The sequence below is a fragment of the Crocodylus porosus genome, unplaced genomic scaffold (genome assembly GCF_001723895.1).
Source record: "Crocodylus porosus isolate Cpor-Errol unplaced genomic scaffold, CroPor_comp1, whole genome shotgun sequence".
NCBI lineage: Eukaryota > Metazoa > Chordata > Crocodylia > Crocodylidae > Crocodylus > Crocodylus porosus.
The window spans coordinates 15,565,550-15,581,182 of NW_017728886.1; the positions used below are offsets into that span (position 1 = coordinate 15,565,550).

At 40.6% G+C, this 15,633-nt stretch overlaps 1 protein-coding gene across 2 annotated transcripts in view; it reads left to right on the plus strand.

The window, feature by feature from the left end:
• UBE3C (ubiquitin protein ligase E3C) overlaps nt 1-15,633 on the plus strand; it is a 107,550-nt gene that overhangs the window by 63,476 nt on the left and 28,441 nt on the right. For both annotated transcript variants that reach the window (XR_002100141.1, XM_019530583.1), the window contains exons 17-18: nt 5,135-5,267; nt 7,813-8,060. Coding sequence is in view for 1 of the 2 variants with exons in the window: in XM_019530583.1 (XP_019386128.1) it covers nt 5,135-5,267; nt 7,813-8,060 (381 nt within the window). In the remaining variant the exon portion in view is untranslated. The remainder of the gene's footprint in view (nt 1-5,134; nt 5,268-7,812; nt 8,061-15,633) is intronic.

Genomic DNA, 15,633 nt, shown 5'->3' on the forward strand with positions numbered 1-15,633 from the left:
GTACAAGGGGAGAATGACGTCCCGGGATTTGCTGGAGAAGCATCTATGGATGCACGCCAGCATTTTGGTCGCTTTACTAGCCGCAGCATCGAAATGCAGGCTCATGTTCATCTTGTGGTCAATGATGACCCCCAAGTCTCTTTCTTCTGTAGTGCTATCCAACATACATAACTGATTCCATCAATTTCTTCTTTTTTGACTGGATGTTCTCCATCAAAACCTTTGGTTGATCTTTGTTTCTTGAGTTTCCACAGCACTATTCAGTAGGGGTGTGCAAAGTGGGCAGTATTTGATTTGGATTTGGCTTGATTCAGGGGGACAGTGATTTGATTTGCTGATTTGGATCACTGTCCCGATTCAATTTGGCTGAAACTGAAGATTCAATTCTGATTCAGAGAACCAGCAATGTGGCCATAGATGCAGCTTTATATGTTTTTTTTCTACATTCCTCGAGGTAACAGGTGTGGCTCATAAACATGGAGATGGTGGGGCAGATGGAGCCACACCTGGTACCTTGAGGTACGCACAAAAAACATATAAAGCTGTGTCTGTGGCTGAATCGTCAAATCTCTCTGAATCGAATCGGAGGCTTCCACAGAGGGACCAGGACACTGCCTGTGTGGCCCATTGGATAAAAAGGTTGAGCACCAGAACATGTTTGAGGAGCATGAAGGACACTGCATACCTCTGATTAGCTCTTGGAATCCTCACTAATTTCACTCACTGAAAGTTTCATCTTCCTGGAAAAATTATATGCAGGGTCCTGGTCAATTATTACAACATTCAGGAATCGATGACTACTGTGTTTAATGCTGTCGGTGGTGTTTCAGCATAGACTTTGCTGGTTATGTCAGCAGTATATGGCACTGGCCTTACCTTGTGCACTTGAATTTTAGGAGCATCCCTTTAATTCTGTGTAGATAAAATTGGCATTTGTCACTGGTACTGTTGCCTTAAGTGTAACAGCTGGGAATAAATGGAGCATCCTCCCACTGAAGAATGTCCCAATGTGGTCTGAATACCAGATCAGGGCTTCATCTGTGTTGGGGCTTCTTTTCATCTTCTCCTGATGAACAGAAATGGCTTTGGGCACTTTTGGAAAGAAAAGCTCTGATAATCCTTTCAAACGGTGGTTTTAGGATGAGGCGCATCTCTTCCCTTCTTTACATCATGGAATAGAAGATAAAAGATAAAGTCACGTTCCCTATTCTCATGGGACTACTCATCCCAGCTAAGGTCATCTGACACAATCTTATATCCCTACCACAAGTATCAAACAACTAATATGTAACCTGTGCTCTAGGAGGTTATTAGTTTTTGTTGCAGTGTCTCTGGACTGATTCACTGCTAGCATCTGCATCCTAGGAATTCTCCATAAAAAAGATATTTTCAGGTGTTACCTTTCTGTTCCCTTGAATAGAAGTGGGGGGGTATGGGCTGGAAGAAAAGGACATTCTTCTGCTTCTTTGTGTTTCCAAGTAATGAATTGCTAAGCCCTTGTGTCTATAGGTAACTGTATATTATACTGTGTGTCAACCCTATTTTTGACTGCAGGTGAACTGATAACTAATAAGAAGTGGCATTAGGCATGCAGAGAGCATCCTGTGACCCCTCAGATTCTATTGTGGAAATATTTCGGGATTAGATGCTCAGGTCTCCACAACTGAAAGAACTTCTCTTTGAGAGTCCAGCTGTTTTAGTTATAAATTGAAGGAGACTTTGGAAAGAATTAGAACAGAAGTTACAGCTGAACCTTATGGCTTTCCCAGTCTTCATTAACGAGGAGATAAAATACTTTGCTTCCGTACCATGGACAGTCCCTCTCTGTATAAACACTACAGAGCATGATTCCAGGAAAGACACCAGTCTTCTGCTGCTGCCAGGACTGCCTTTGCCAAAGGACCTCAGAACAGAAGCAGGGCTCTTTATCACACATCATCTCAGCTTCTGGCCCTTAAATAACAGTTTTCGTATGACTGAACTACATTCTTCTCCTTTTGCAATATGGGCCATGTCTCTTCCAAGTTACTTGGTGTTAGATTGCTGGATATAAAACAGCATCAGAAATAGTGACCTTGCTGTAGTTTCATAGCAGGACATTAATACTAGATGACAATGGAGGCCAACCTTTTTGACAGGTGTGCTACAAATTAGCCCCACACCCTTCCCTAGTGTCCCTTTCCCTGCCCAATCCCTTTCCCTGCTGTTCTGCTTTTTGCTTCTTGCCCTATCTGCTGCTGTGCTGTCTGTCCTCTCCCCAGTTTGTTGCATGCTTCATTCAAAGGATGCCCAGGTTGGATGCCCAGGTTGCAGGTTCTTCCCACCCCTGCCAGAGGACGTTATTCTTTTTCTATCCCAGGGAAATAGAATTGTCTGTCACTCAGTCTCAAGCATGTTTGCTTTCATGTGGGAATAACTGATCCACGCCAAGAGTTTTGATTCTCTGTGGGGAGAAATTACTTCCAGTTACATGTCTTGTCTTTCATTCTTTCTACTAAATTTACTAAGAAAAACCCCTAAATATCTGTAGTACATTGCAGATGAAAGGCCATATTAGTTAATTCTTAGCTGGTTCAACAGGGTATCTTCCACACTTCAAGATTAGGCCGACCTCTTCCAGTACTTTGGGCTATTGATCATCTTGGAGAACAGCCCATGAAAAGAATCACCTTACTAGAGTTATTTCAGACTCAAGCCATGATGTTTCTCCTAAAAAAGATGAGGCTTCCTGATAACTCTCATGGTTCAACCCAAGTAGAATATGCAGTCTGTAAGCAGCTTCTGAGTCTGACTGTTTTGACTTACATTAGCCTTGTGAATGATTATTGGGACTTCAGACCTCACATCAGTGTCCTAGAACTCAGAGCTGAAAAATGAGTCCTATAGACTTTCAGTCCATTCACAAAACATTGGGTAGTGCAGGTGCTTACAATATCATTCCCATGTTCTCCGTCAAGAAACCGAGAGAAGTATATGCTGATGCCCTGTCCAAGGAAGTAAGGAAACTGGTTCGGTTCTGTATATCATTTCACTCATCTGCTAGCAGAGTATATAAGCAGATGTAATGAGTTAGGATTTTTCACTTGGATGGAGAAATGCTTTAGCTAGGCACATGAAGGATAGGCAGTTAACTATTGTAGACCCCTTGTGTTGACATGGTTAAAGCTGAACTGTTACAGATGAGAGAGAACTACCTTGAATTATTACAGACCATAAGAAACACCAGTTGTGTGCTCAGTGTAAAGGGAAGGAGTGGTGATGTTCTAGTGTACCTTGTATCCAAAGACAGAGACAGAATCAGTGGTAGATTTTCTGTAAGTGCATGTAGCAGCTATTTCTGCCTATCATTATTTTGTAATTTTTACAGGTCTTTTATTCTCTGACCATGTAATCTCTAGGCATATTAAGGGAATGACAAATGACTCTTCTACTAGATACACTCCAGAGAATTATGCACCCATGCAGTTTTGCACATAAAAGGCGTGACCATACATAACTGTATAATTTAACCCTGGCAAGCTCTGTGCCTCCATCTCTGTGGGGCTCCTGGCACTCCAGCTGGGAGCCCCATATGAAAGCACCAGTCATGGTGGTGCGTGACTTGACAGCTGGTAAGTGGGGGCAGGGAGCTCCTCCCTGCAGAAGCGGGAGTGAGCGTGAGGTTTTTGGGTGAGCTTGGGGGAGGGTCTGAGCGGGTAATGGGCTGCGTGCCACCAGGCTGGCCCAGCTGTCTCCGTGCCTCCATGGGGGCTTCCAGCATTCCAGCTATAAACTATATGTGGAGGCGTGGAGCCCAGCTGGCCCAATGATGCAATTCTGTGCCTCTATATGTTGCTTCCCACTGGAGTGCTGGAAGCTCCACAAGGAGGCATGGAGCCAGCCCAGCTCAGTGGTGCATGGCTCCTGGCTGCATTGTCATGAGGCCCATGTGCTTGTATGGACCCAGCCTGGTCTGGTTTGAAGGTGTGTGCCAACAGGCCAGACAGGCCTGGCTCCATGCAGCCTCCAGATCGCAGCTGGAGCTGCTTGCTGCTGGGCATCTCCTTGCTGTGGCCAAGAGTTCTCTGAGGGCCCACCACCTGAGCTGCCAGTGGTGGGGGCTGTGGGACATGTGGTGGGGGTACATCCACCCACACACTCCCATACCCACACCCCTTCACAACCTCCCCATGAACTGCCCCCACACACAGGCCTTCACAATTCCTCCCTACAAACCCCACATGCACCCACACCTTCACAAACCCCCCTATACCCCCCATCCATACAAAGTACCTACATGTATTTCTAAAGAAGGTTAAAATAGTTTTATATTTATGTTAATTTGTAAACAAACAAACAATCCAAAACAAAAAGGTGGTGGGGAAGAAAAAAAGTAATTAATTTAGCATAATTTTGAGGGGGTTTTGTGCATAATCTTGCATTTTTCTGTGCATAATCCCTGGGGTATAACTAGAGGACCTTCTTCAGCTTGGGATTTGAAACTAGTTTTAATGATATTGATAGTGGTTTCATCCTATGAGCACTTGCTCCAGAGGCACTGCTATTTCAGTTTCCTATAATTGTGAATGTTACTAGTAACTATTGTTCTTTGATAGCTGACTGTGCTTTTACACTACTTATCTGCTTTCCCCTCTGCATCAGACTTGCTTGTATTCAGGACTCTTCATGATAAGAAGAAAGAACTGAGAAGATGGTTGGGGAGTAGGTGTTCCCTTTTACTGGTAGAACAGAGCAGTAGCATAACTAGGGGTGGTTATCAAACCTGAGTGCTGACTTAGAAGGAATACTGGAATGGCCCCCTGAAGAGCCTGTGCTGCAGCATCAGCTTGGCTCTTGAGTCTTAAGAGCAGGTAGGACTGACTATCTCCTCTACCCCCATATCTATTCTTTGCAGGGTTTTGCCTACAGAGCAAACCCGGTTAGTCTTTCCGCAAGTTGAGAATGATGGGGCTTCTCTACACCACCTCCTTTCAATGGCTATGGCAGTTCTACAGCAGTGTTAGAGGTGCCAAGTCTTTTAAGTATGAATGAAGAGGCAAATCTCAAAGAACTGTAGTAACTAGGAAGTAAACACTTACTGAAAATCCTAATGTAAGTATGATTACTTGATTTCTCTTTTAATTCATTTGACCAGATTTTTCAAAGACTGATCTACGCTGACAAACAGGAAGTTCAAGGAGACGGTCCATTTCTGGATGGAATTAACGTTACTATCCGAAGAAATTATATTTATGAAGATGCTTATGACAAACTTTCCCCAGAAAACGGTAGGCTTATATTATATAAATCTTGCTAAATAATTATTTGTTTGTTTTTACCTTATTGGAAGGGTAGATATGCCTTGCCTGAAATGCTTAGATTAGATTTGAAATTGAGATCACCCCCATACACACACCCCTCATCCCAATTCTTCACTTTCCATTTTGATTATTGCAGTCTAACATTTTTAATGCACCACTTTCTTTAATTCAAACTAAATCTCCATTGGATGCCTTTTTATGTTGTTGTCAGTTTCTCCGACAAACTGCTTTGTGTTTTCACTCATACTGCTCATTAGACATTTTGCATGTGGAATTTCATCTGCACTGAAGAAAAAACATTTAATATTGACAGAATTTGAAAGATGCAATGTGGTTTATGCCAGACTTAGGTTAGGTACGCTAGCATATATCACTAGTGAGTTATAAATGGCAGCTATGCAACGGGTTTGTTCTAGTGCAGCTGTATCAGTGCTTACATTTCTGTGTCAGCTAGATCTAAATTGTAGAGAGCCCTTATTAAATGTATGGAGAGTTTGGATATAACAAAAATATCTTGGGGAAGATATAGGTAGTGAAAAGAAATCTACCTTCCTCCTGGGGAATTGCCAGGCATGAAGGAATCCTCAGTTGATCTAGAGTAGGGTTGGGAAATTATTGCAGCTGCAGGGCCGCTTAATGAGTTTTGGTGAGCTGTCAAGGGCTGCAGTGGTAACCCTGCCCCCTGGTTTCCATCTTAGGACCGGAAGTTCCTTCGCTTGCCCCTGACCGTTGCTACCAGAAGTCCCTCTCCTTGCCCCAGAAGTACTCTGTTGGGAGCGGGGTTGCCATCTTGAAACCAGAAAAAAAAACACAACTAAATTGTGTACTAAAAAAAATCAAATTTATTTTAAAACTTATTTTAATTTTATTTAAAAAAATATTTTTTCTCTTGATCTATGTGGGTTTGCATCATGTTGCAGTTGGAATCCTCCCAATCCCCACATAGCTGTCATAGAATATATGGAATATAGAATCGTGTATTCATAGTCTGTGTGTATATAATGTATATACTATGACTGTTATTCTGTTTCAGTCCAAACCAAGGAATACGGCAATTAAAGAAAAAAATGTATGGGTATTCTGAGTCACAATACAGTTATGCAGAGTATTGCTAGTATGTCAAACGCAGCATGGGAGTACAGAAAAGAAGAAATTTCTGAAAGCTGTTGGAAGCATAATTTCAGGATTATAGACCAAATTGATTAAAATGGACCTAGATGATTGAGTGCTCATAGATGAGGTCTTAGAATTGATTGCACTAGAACAAAGGTCATTGATTTGGAAGAGGCAGCCAGTTTGTCCATATGGGTTCAGTTAATACTTCAGTGGTACCTTATTTTAGATATTTAAAAACAGAAATGGAGTAGAACTGACAGCTTTTAGACGTAAACTCCTTTCTCCATGTGAAAGGAACTTCTTTAAAATCATAAACAGCAAAATCACAAGTTATTCAGGTAACTCCAAATTACCATTGGTAAAGTCATTATTACTCACCATTTAACACGGGTGTTCTCAAACTTTATAATGCCGTGACCCTGAGAGCTGGATGGCAGCAGTGGGGGATGGGGAGCTCACATACAGCAGCCATTGCTGCCATCCACCACTCTGCTCCACCACCGTGTACCGCTTCCCTGTGCTGCCACATGTAACCCCTGGGAAGTTTGCAGCCCCCTTTTAAATTGTTTGCGACTCACAGTTTAAGAACCCCTGACTTAACAGATGCATTCTGTAGAGACTACCAATATGATTAGGAAAACTATTTTTGAAATGTCTGGGTTAAAAATTTTAATGAAATATTTTTATCTCTGTCTATACTCTCAATTGTGCAGGGTTTAGGTAGAGAGAGATTATATATTCAAAAAATCTCTAAAAATGTTATTCAAAACAGCTTGTCCACATATGCAAAAATGCTTCGTATCTCAGGAACCACTAGGCAAGAAATTTGTGTGCGTCTGCACCAGATAACCCTTGAGAGAGAACCCTCTTACAACCTTGTGATGCTATGATTCTGTGATAAAGGTTTGTCTGAGTCAGTGCAAGCTATTGGTACCAGACCAAACAATGTTAATATGGCATCTCAAGACAGCTTTATTTTTGTGTGGGAGTGTGTTCCACATTGGAAGGAAAGACCTCGTTTTTCTTGGAAGAAAAAAAGAATTATCTCTGGTAGCTGCAGTTAGACTCGTAGCATGTAGTGTGTGCTTTTAAAGGAAAAGAGCTTCCAGAAATTATGTTAATATTATTACTCTTTCTGAACTACTTCTAGAAATAGCTCTTCTACATGTAAAAACCAAAACACCAAAAAAACCCGACAGGGTGCTATGTTCAGAATTCACGTGTCACTTTCCAATTCTGAGTAACATGTCCATCCCCAAATCAGTAATATTTCTACAATATTGACATTTGAGTTTTTTATGTGTGGGTATGGGTTTGGACATATATCTTTAAATATTCCTAAACGTAGTTGTACAGCTTCTTGCATATGACTTTCCTTGTCACTTTTCCCCCCCAGAGCCTGATCTGAAAAAGCGAATTCGTGTTCACTTGCTTAATGCACATGGCCTGGATGAAGCTGGCATTGATGGTGGTGGAATTTTCAGAGAATTTCTGAATGAACTGCTTAAATCAGGATTTAATCCTAACCAGGGATTTTTTAAAACCACTAATGAAGGGCTTCTCTACCCAAACCCTGCTGCACAGATGCTTGTTGGAGACTCTTATGCTAGACACTATTACTTCCTAGGAAGGATGCTTGGAAAGGTAAAACTTCTTTTTAAGTTGTTGTAAAGAACATAAAATGAAAAGGAGCAGAAAAAAGGAAGTAGGGTAACTTTAAAAAAACCCAAACAAACATGGAATTTGTGGGGGGAGGGGTAGGTTGGCATGTTTAACATTTTGGTAAGCTTGGAGTATGGGAATACTTAATGACTCTGTGAATAATACTTCCACATACTCAGTCACTAGTTTTTATGACTAAATAAATTAATGATGTACCATAGTTCTCATCAGTATTAGTGAGAATTGCATACTTGAAGTGAGATGAGAATTTGGGCTCACCTGCACTGCTGAAGAGGTAAATCCCAGCACTTGATGATGAGATCACTCTGCATCTGGGTCAACAAACATGATCTAAATCCAGAAGACTGTCAGTCAGGTGGGTCTGGGATCTCCAGAACCTGGTCCCAGGTCCAAGGATTTGCGAGTGGGGGCAAATGGACAAACTGGTAGCTGCCTCGCCTATGTATCTCCTTTTCTGGAACATCCCTGTGGTTGTAGGTGGGTGGAGCATGCACATACTTGAGAACCCAGTTGCACAACCTGCCAGTTCAAGCACATAACATCAGCTCCAGCTAAACAAAAGACTTAAGCATGTGCTTAAACATGAAGGTAGTTTTAAGATTTAACTTGTGTATTGCTGTCGTGGCTGGTCCTAGGGACAACAGAACTGAGCCTCATCTACTCCCTGCTCTGCTGACATGCTTCAAACCAGTAAGTTAAGCCAGCGACTGGTCTGAGCTAGTCCCTTGTGGTCACTGTCAGGCCTGTTAGAGACTGAGGGTTTGGCAGCAGTAGGGTTTCCATGTGTCTTGGTTTTCCCGAACATGTCCTCTTTTTAGGTCTTCCCATCTCCATCTGGGTGGTTTTTTAAAATATCAAAAAACATCCTGGATTTTGCTCTACTCAGCATTGATGTTTTTCCTGGCACTTCCTGGCTTGCCCTAGGAGAAGCTGTTTGGGACTGAGAGGAAAGCAAGGGGAGGGCAATTGGAGTCAGGGGCATTATCTGGTGGTAGGACCAGCCCTGGCAGTTGCATGGAGGTAAGTTTGTGGGAGGTAGGGGTTAGAGGGCCACGGCTTAGGGGCTGTCTGGGAGTCTGTGTTTGTGCATGTACGTGTTCCCAGGGAGCATGGAGGGGATGGGTGTGTGAGGAGGGAGTGGGTGCCTGGCGGTGCTGGGGCTGCAGCAGGGCGAGGGAGTCTTTGGGAGCAGCAGGGAGCTGCGTGGCCAGGTCAGCAGCACTGGGACCCTTGTGGTTGCAGGGGCGGGGCAGCAGGGACACACTGCAGGGCTGGAGGGAGCAGGGGGCTGCAGGTTGGGAGTGAGGGGCACCGGTGGGGGGAGACTGGGGATTGTGGGTCGGGAGTATTGGGCACAGGCAGTGTGCCAGGATGCTGCAGGTCTGGAGTGAGGGGTATCAGCAGGGATGGGGGAGGGGCTGTGGGTTAGGAGTGAGGGAGACGAGCATGATCTGTTGAGTGGGGTACTATGGCAGTGCTGGGGTGTCTGTCTTGAGAGTGAGGGGCAGGGACGGGGCATGGATATATCACTGTCTACCTCCCACAGTCATATTACTTGCCCCCCTCCCCACAGGTGTCCTCTTTGAAACTGGAAATATGATAAGCCTAGAGAGTAGGTACTTGTGGATGAGTGCAGAGAAGCCTTGCTGGCAAGCTTCTGGGTCTGGAGTATACTTATGGCCCTGGATTAGTGGAGTAAACGACTGTGTCCTCTCCTGGACACTCTAGACAAGCTCAGTGAAGTTTCAGTGAAAGCAGGCTTTCTTGATGGAAAAAAAATTATCTGCAGTGTTTAAGTGCTAGTGTGAGAGAATAAGATGCAAGAATAAGAATATGAAAAGGACTAAAATTTGGTTGGGGAAAATGCAAAAATTCAGTGGAAAGTAAATTTTGAAGGGTTTTTTAAAATATAAATAGATTACAGTGTCTTCAATAATTCAAGGAAAAATTCTTTCTTTTTTCATGAAGCTTGATTTTAATTTACTAGTATCTCCAGAAAATAAAATAGCACAGTGGGATTCTGTTGTCAGGAATTGCCCAGGGAGGTTGTGGAGTCTTCCTCACTGAAGGTGAGATGAATGTCCATCAGGAATGGTTTAAATGTAGATCACCTTGCCTCAGTGTGGTGGAGCAGGAACAGGGAGACAAGATAATCTGCTTTGAGCTCTTCCATCCCCATTTTCTGTTGTTGGTTTGGTGCATTCTCTTATCAAATGAATTATATGTGCAGGTTACAAATCGGCTACTATCCTAAGAGCATCTTTGAAAGACAGAGCATACTCTTGAGTAGAAATGAGTCCAAACACCCTCCCTTCCAACATCCAAGTATGTAAGAACTCTGGAAAGCATTGCAGATCTATCTCTACCTTTGGGAGTTAATTGGTTTCCTGGCTTTAAAGAGTCCAGTTGCTGTGGGCCTGTTTGGAGCTGCGGGCCTGTTTGCAAAATGAGTTCAGTTCCTTCAGAAGTTCAACACCTCTTTGGTGATTGGATGCAAATACCCATATAATAGTCTGAGAAGTCACAAAAAAGAAATAATGTTATGCTTCTCTTAAAAAGAGCTCTATCTGAACAAGTTGGGTTGTTTTTACCCTTTGAAATCAACGAGAATCTATCATTTAATGTCTTGAAGGCATAGATTATTTTTGTATTTGCAGTATGTTTGCATAAGGTATGAATTGACAGTGTTATTTAATAATTAGCTCCATCCAGGTGCAGAGACACCTTTTGACTGGCATGTTTAGAGAGTTGATGAATTAAGCAGAAAGATAAGGCACGGCCCAACTATTCAATACCTGTCAGTGTCGTGACTTAAGTTAAAGACATTATTGAACGTTCATTCATCCATTTTAAAAAACACTTCCATTTTATGCTTTTGCACACCAATATATAGAGCAGTAGTACATTATTAAAAGCTTTTCTGCAAATAAAATAGATAAACTGCAAAGGAAGTAGTCAGGCATCCACAGCAATTTCTTATTTGTACAAACCAATATGCAAAGAGTACTGCTACCAAAAACTCTCACTTAAAAAGTTTCAGCGCTATCAGAAAACAAATACATTAAAATTTAATCATTTACATAATTCTCTGTATCCAGGTAACTGTTCAATACAGTTACCCAAATGCATTTTACTTTCAGTAGTGACTAAATGTATTGCCGGAATCAGTTTTCCTTGCTTTCTCTCAAGGAGCTGTTTTTACCACTTCGGCATTTATCCTTGATACATTTGAGAAATTGCCTTCTAAATCATGCATTTTCAGACTCCTTAAATTGAGGTAATTACCTATGGAATGTATTAGTTACTTAGTTTGCAAAGTCAAGGACTTGAAATTTAGGACAGCCATAATGATTTATGGCTGCCCATGCAACATTTATTCTGCTCTTTGTTCATTGACTCCACACTCAATGAGGCAGGGGTGTTCTGTAGAAAGAGCTGTATGTGATCATGAAGGCGACAGAATTCAGGTTGTTCAAGCAACTGTAGATTCCAAATCTACCGACTTTGCAATGCTAGCATTCTTTTAACAGTGTTTTTATATTATAAGTAATTTTCTTTTAAGTAAAAACAAAACAAAAACTATCATGATACACACGTAACAGTCTCCTATAATCAGAAGCATTTGAAACTTGGACTTTGAGGCTTCAACCACTGGAGCAACAACTAACTGCAGTATCTGACAGGAGAAGGTTGTTATTCAGTAAAGTATGAATGTCAAGCATACGGCCTCCAAGTTAACAGTGGGCCAATGGAAGTTGTAAAGTCATGGCTGGGGGAGTGGCGTACTGCAGCATGTGGGCCCTTTGGGCCCTGGTGAATGTGGCAGTGGAATGATATATACCTCTGGCCTCTCAGAGGTGCTTTATCTATCATCACAGGCTACATCACTTCTGGCACCTTTCTGGGTCTAGAGCTACTGCCATGGCATAGGGCATGTGGCTGTAAATCCAGGTGGTTGATGTGGTGGCTTCAGATCCAGCACAGGCCATGTCATTGGTACCATAGGTGCACCTTCTGGCCCATGCTGGAACTACCCTGGGCTGGATCCAGCTTGCAAGAGAGTCCCACAATCTGGATCTGGCCTGGGGCATGAATTCGACACTCCTGCCATAAAGGCAGATGGACTGTTGGTGCCATCTGCTGACCTAGTGTTTTAGGCACAGCATTATTCCAGCCTAATTTGCATGTGCTCACGTGTGGTCCCCAACAATGAGGTTGGGCCACTATGTATAATCATACACTCTACCAAGATGAGGGGGAGACATGCCTGGGTTGACTCAGTTTCCCTTTCCCAGACAATAGCCACTTTGTCTTTGCTCTTTAGAACGTGAATGTTCAGTTTGTTTTTTGGCGCACTACCACACTTCTCTGGAGAGACACTATCCAAGGAGCGAAAATGATGATGAACTATTTTATAATTCAGCTAAACATATAATTTCATGGGATAATGGAAAAGCACTTCCAGAACCCAAGACCTTTATTTCTGCTGCATTTGAAAGGGGTTTTTTGTGTGTTTTTTTTGCAAGTGGAGTCTTTAAAACATTTGATTAATCCTTACAGAATCCTTGTAAAACAGATGCAGTAACTTTCATTGTCCCCAATTTATAATAGAGACAATGGGGCAGGAAAGGAAAGCAGTTCAAAGTAAATCGGTGGCAGAATAAGGAGTAGCCAGGACTTCTTTTCTCCTCAGCACTGTACTCATTCTTTCTTGCCATTTTGTGTCTTTTTCCATAGTGGTCTTCATTTAACTTTAATAACTATATGAGGATAAACACTGTGCAAATCAACAGTTTGGGACTTCATTCTGTGCAAGTCTTTTAAGTGTCTTTTACAGACATTTTGACTGCTACAGACAGTAGATGCCTTTCTAACCACAACTGTTTAGCAATTTGGAATTTGGGTACTCATATCTACTTTCTCCACTTTTTGACTTTGATTATTATCCCACTGGTGAAAACTAGTGAGGCTTGCATCAGTCTTCCTGTTATGTGTATATGCTTTAAAATGTAGTTATCCCAATTCTTCTCCTGGTTAGCAGAATTCAAAGTCCTTGATAGACATTGGAGATTTGTGAAAATGATTATGGATGCCTTATATTGGACCAGCTACATAATTGAGATAGTTAGACAAGCTTTTAAATGCAGTGCATTTTTCAGGTTACATTTATTTTGTTCAGGTTTCTTATGGTTATTAGAAAGATAACAGGTTTGGCCGTATACAGAATGAGAACAAAGTTTTTTGTTTGCTTTAAATTGGGAAAGTCCATGTGCTTGGGAACCAAAATAAAAGCAAATTATCATTTTGGGGTATGACAGAGAGGACAGAATACAGATGAAGATGCTGCATTTAAAAAAAAAAATGGTTAGTGTTGTTTCCATGTTAGTAAACCGGGACATTTAATACTGTAAGTGCTATTGGTGCAGTCATAGCAGTTGCGACTCTGTGGGACTGGAATAATTGATAATGTGTTTTCTTAGAGGCATTATGGTGATGCATTTTGTTTTCTTAAACTTTATTTTCTACAGGTTTAGATTATACAACTTAAGTGTTTTCAGATATGATATGATGGCAGTGGATTATACTGCACAGATCTGACTGATGTTCTATTAAGCCTAGATAAATGATACTATCACTTCTTAGATAAGTGACAGAGCTTAATCTTTTAATAAGATTAAACAATTACTGATGCAGCGTAGGCATCAGATCAAATGTTAAATCACTTTTTAGGATTATAATAAGTACAGATATGTAACAGCTGTAAATTAATGACTTTAATGAAATTGACTTTCCATAACAAGGAAGGTAAGCTTTGTCACTTTAATTTGCAAATTCACAGCATATACACAGTTGCATAAAGTTTAATATTTATAAATAATATAGGAGTAATGCATAATATAAGGTCGTTCAGTTTATACAATCAATCCAAAATTTGAAGTAAAATTGCTGTGGTTTCTTATTGTAAAACCAAATATTCCTGGTGAGTAATTTTAATTTAAGCTTTTCAGACGTGAATTAAAATGCTTTTTACTTTTCATCGAATGTAGTGAGCATTGGATCAAATGATTAACAGAACACATGCACAGACTTGAAGGCTTTAAGTAATTGTTTTTAAATAATGTACCTATGCATACTTTTCTGTACTGAAAAGATCTATGGACAAACTAGAGTGGTAGTATATCATTAAAGGTATAGCATCATGATGTATCAGTTACTACATTTGGTAATCTTTTGCTGCCTTGTTTCTCGTACTGCATATGTAATTTTTGCCCCCTTAGTAAAAATCCACTCTTGCTTGGCTTAAGGAGCGTTTCACACTATTTCATGGATGTTGCAAGTGCCATAGACATCCTTAACTCCTAGGATTAATAACACTAAAAACATAGGGACTTCATAATTTTTATATTCATTTCAATCTTTTCAGTGGTTTCAGGGGATCACGTGTTGTTTGAAATCAAGGTCCTGTTAAAATTTGACCAAAAACCATGTGAACCTGCTTTCAGGACTTCAAAAAGATGTATAAGCAATCAAAACGATTGATCAAAAAGAAGGCTCACTTTTCTCTGATAAGTTTTTTTCTTAAGTTGCCTGATTTTTTTTTTTTAATATTCAAACTGATATATCCCCAAAACAGCAATTTACTGTAGAAAGTTGAATGTTCTAATAATTATTTATAAGCATAAGATATGCAAGTCTATTAATGAAACTGATATTTACTAATGGAACTGATGTTCACCTATTTATCTAAAACAGTGTGAATTACTTTCTAACATGGTTATTCAACCTGACAGTTTCTGAGTACTGGTTTACTTAACATTACCAATTATCTTTTGATTAAAAATTACTAAACTTAGTTCAAACACTGTAAATATGTGTCCAGCACCAAAAGACTACTAAAGTGTAGTATTTTAACACTAAATCTTTAGGAGGGAAAAGAGTGTATTGATTGATTGTGATATTTATTGGGTCATAATGTATTTAAATTTTCTTTAATGCATATGTTAGTGATTGTTTACCGTGATAAAGTGCGTAGAGGTCTTTGCAAGCAATCCTACATGGAAAGAATTACCTCCATGTCACTGGTCACTTCTCAATTAAAAGTTCCATTAGCAGATGATTCTTGCTTCTGGTTTGTGTACTGATTGCATTTTATTGCCTCTAAATCAGGGTCTAAGACAGGGAATAAATAAACAGTTAAAGTATGTGGTGATGGCATCCTGATCTTTTTTGCACAGTTGGAAACACCTCGGTCCATTTAAGTCAATTAAGTAGGGAATATTTACTGAAATTCTTTATTGTATTTGAACTTCCTTTGCAAACGTCTAGTTTGCTGCTATAAAATGTTGATTTATTATGCTAAGTATGTCTAGGAATACATTTATGACAGTTAATTTTGTATTATTTTTAAAAGATTATTCAGATAACAAAGGTAAGGCTTTGCTTTGGGTTTCAATCCAATTTTTTATTTTCATATTTTGTCATAATATGTTTAAACATGAAGCAAGAAGATTCATTGGAACACAGTGAAATTTCA